This window comes from Tupaia chinensis, unplaced genomic scaffold (genome assembly GCF_000334495.1).
Source record: "Tupaia chinensis unplaced genomic scaffold, TupChi_1.0 Scaffold000201_1, whole genome shotgun sequence".
Classification (NCBI taxonomy): domain Eukaryota; kingdom Metazoa; phylum Chordata; class Mammalia; order Scandentia; family Tupaiidae; genus Tupaia; species Tupaia belangeri.
The window spans coordinates 2,429,990-2,430,947 of NW_006159676.1; the positions used below are offsets into that span (position 1 = coordinate 2,429,990).

The 958-nt window shown below is 60.4% G+C and overlaps 1 protein-coding gene across 1 annotated transcript in view; it reads right to left on the bottom strand.

Moving 5' to 3' along the window:
• SLC5A5 (solute carrier family 5 member 5) overlaps window positions 1–958 on the bottom strand; it is a 29,733-nt gene that overhangs the window by 26,576 nt on the left and 2,199 nt on the right. Inside the window, exon 2 of the mRNA XM_027771279.1 lies at window positions 74–139. Within this exon, the coding sequence (XP_027627080.1) occupies window positions 74–139 (66 nt within the window). The remainder of the gene's footprint in view (window positions 1–73; window positions 140–958) is intronic.

The following is a 958-nucleotide window of genomic DNA, read 5'->3' on the forward strand; positions in this document are numbered from 1 at the left end:
CATGCTGGGGGCGGGTATGTGGGCGGGGCTGACCGAGCCGCGGCGAAGCTGAGTCCTGCCCGAAGCCACTCACCGTGGCCACCAGGTACTGCAGCGTCCCGCAGAGTCGCACGGCGCGGCTGAAGCGCAGCTCCAGATACTGCAAGGAAGGAGAGCTCGTGGTCACCCAGACAAGCCCAAACTCAAGGCGCCAGGCCTGTGGGGGGCCCCTCGCTCTCTCGCTTGGTTTCTGCTGTCCATCCGAGGCCACCTACGGCTCGCTGCATTCGTGCACGTCGGAGCCGGGCCACACGCACACGCACACCGATCTGTCCGCACACACCTGTGCACACGTGCCACCTCCGTGCCCTGAAGTGTTCCCTAGACACGCCCTCCCTACTCGTGATTGACAGGCTGGGATCCTTGCGCGGCCACCTCTCCGCATGCACCGACGTGCCCTCAAGCGCTCAGTATAGACAAGCTGGTGGCCGGCGGTATTGGCCGCCTCCTGTACACAGTGAGAATTTATTTTTAAAAATTTTGGGGCCAGAGGGCACGTGCACTCGCCGGAGGGAGACAGAGAGAGAAAGTGACAAAGCATCGCCCGTAGAGGATGGTCACAGCTGCAATTCCTTCTCCATTTCTCCCTCCTTTCCGGATTTGGGGAACGCACAGGCTCCGAGCGTGTTATTCGAGCCTCTGGTCCGGGACTCTAACCGCGCTGTGTACTCATGTGCAATCCAGTCACCTCAACCACCGCCCCCGGCTGACCCCGGGTCAAGATTTTAATCGCTTTATTCTGCACGGGACGGAGGTCCAGGAACTAGCCGAGTTCAACCGCTCTGAAATCCGAGCAGAGACAAGTCTCTAGCCCTAGAGAACCCAGTTTAGAACCACGAGCCAGCAGCAATTGCTTTTAGGTGTGCAGAGATGGGGGTACGTACCCTGGGCATGTGGGGGGGGTAGGTGCAAGCCCGTC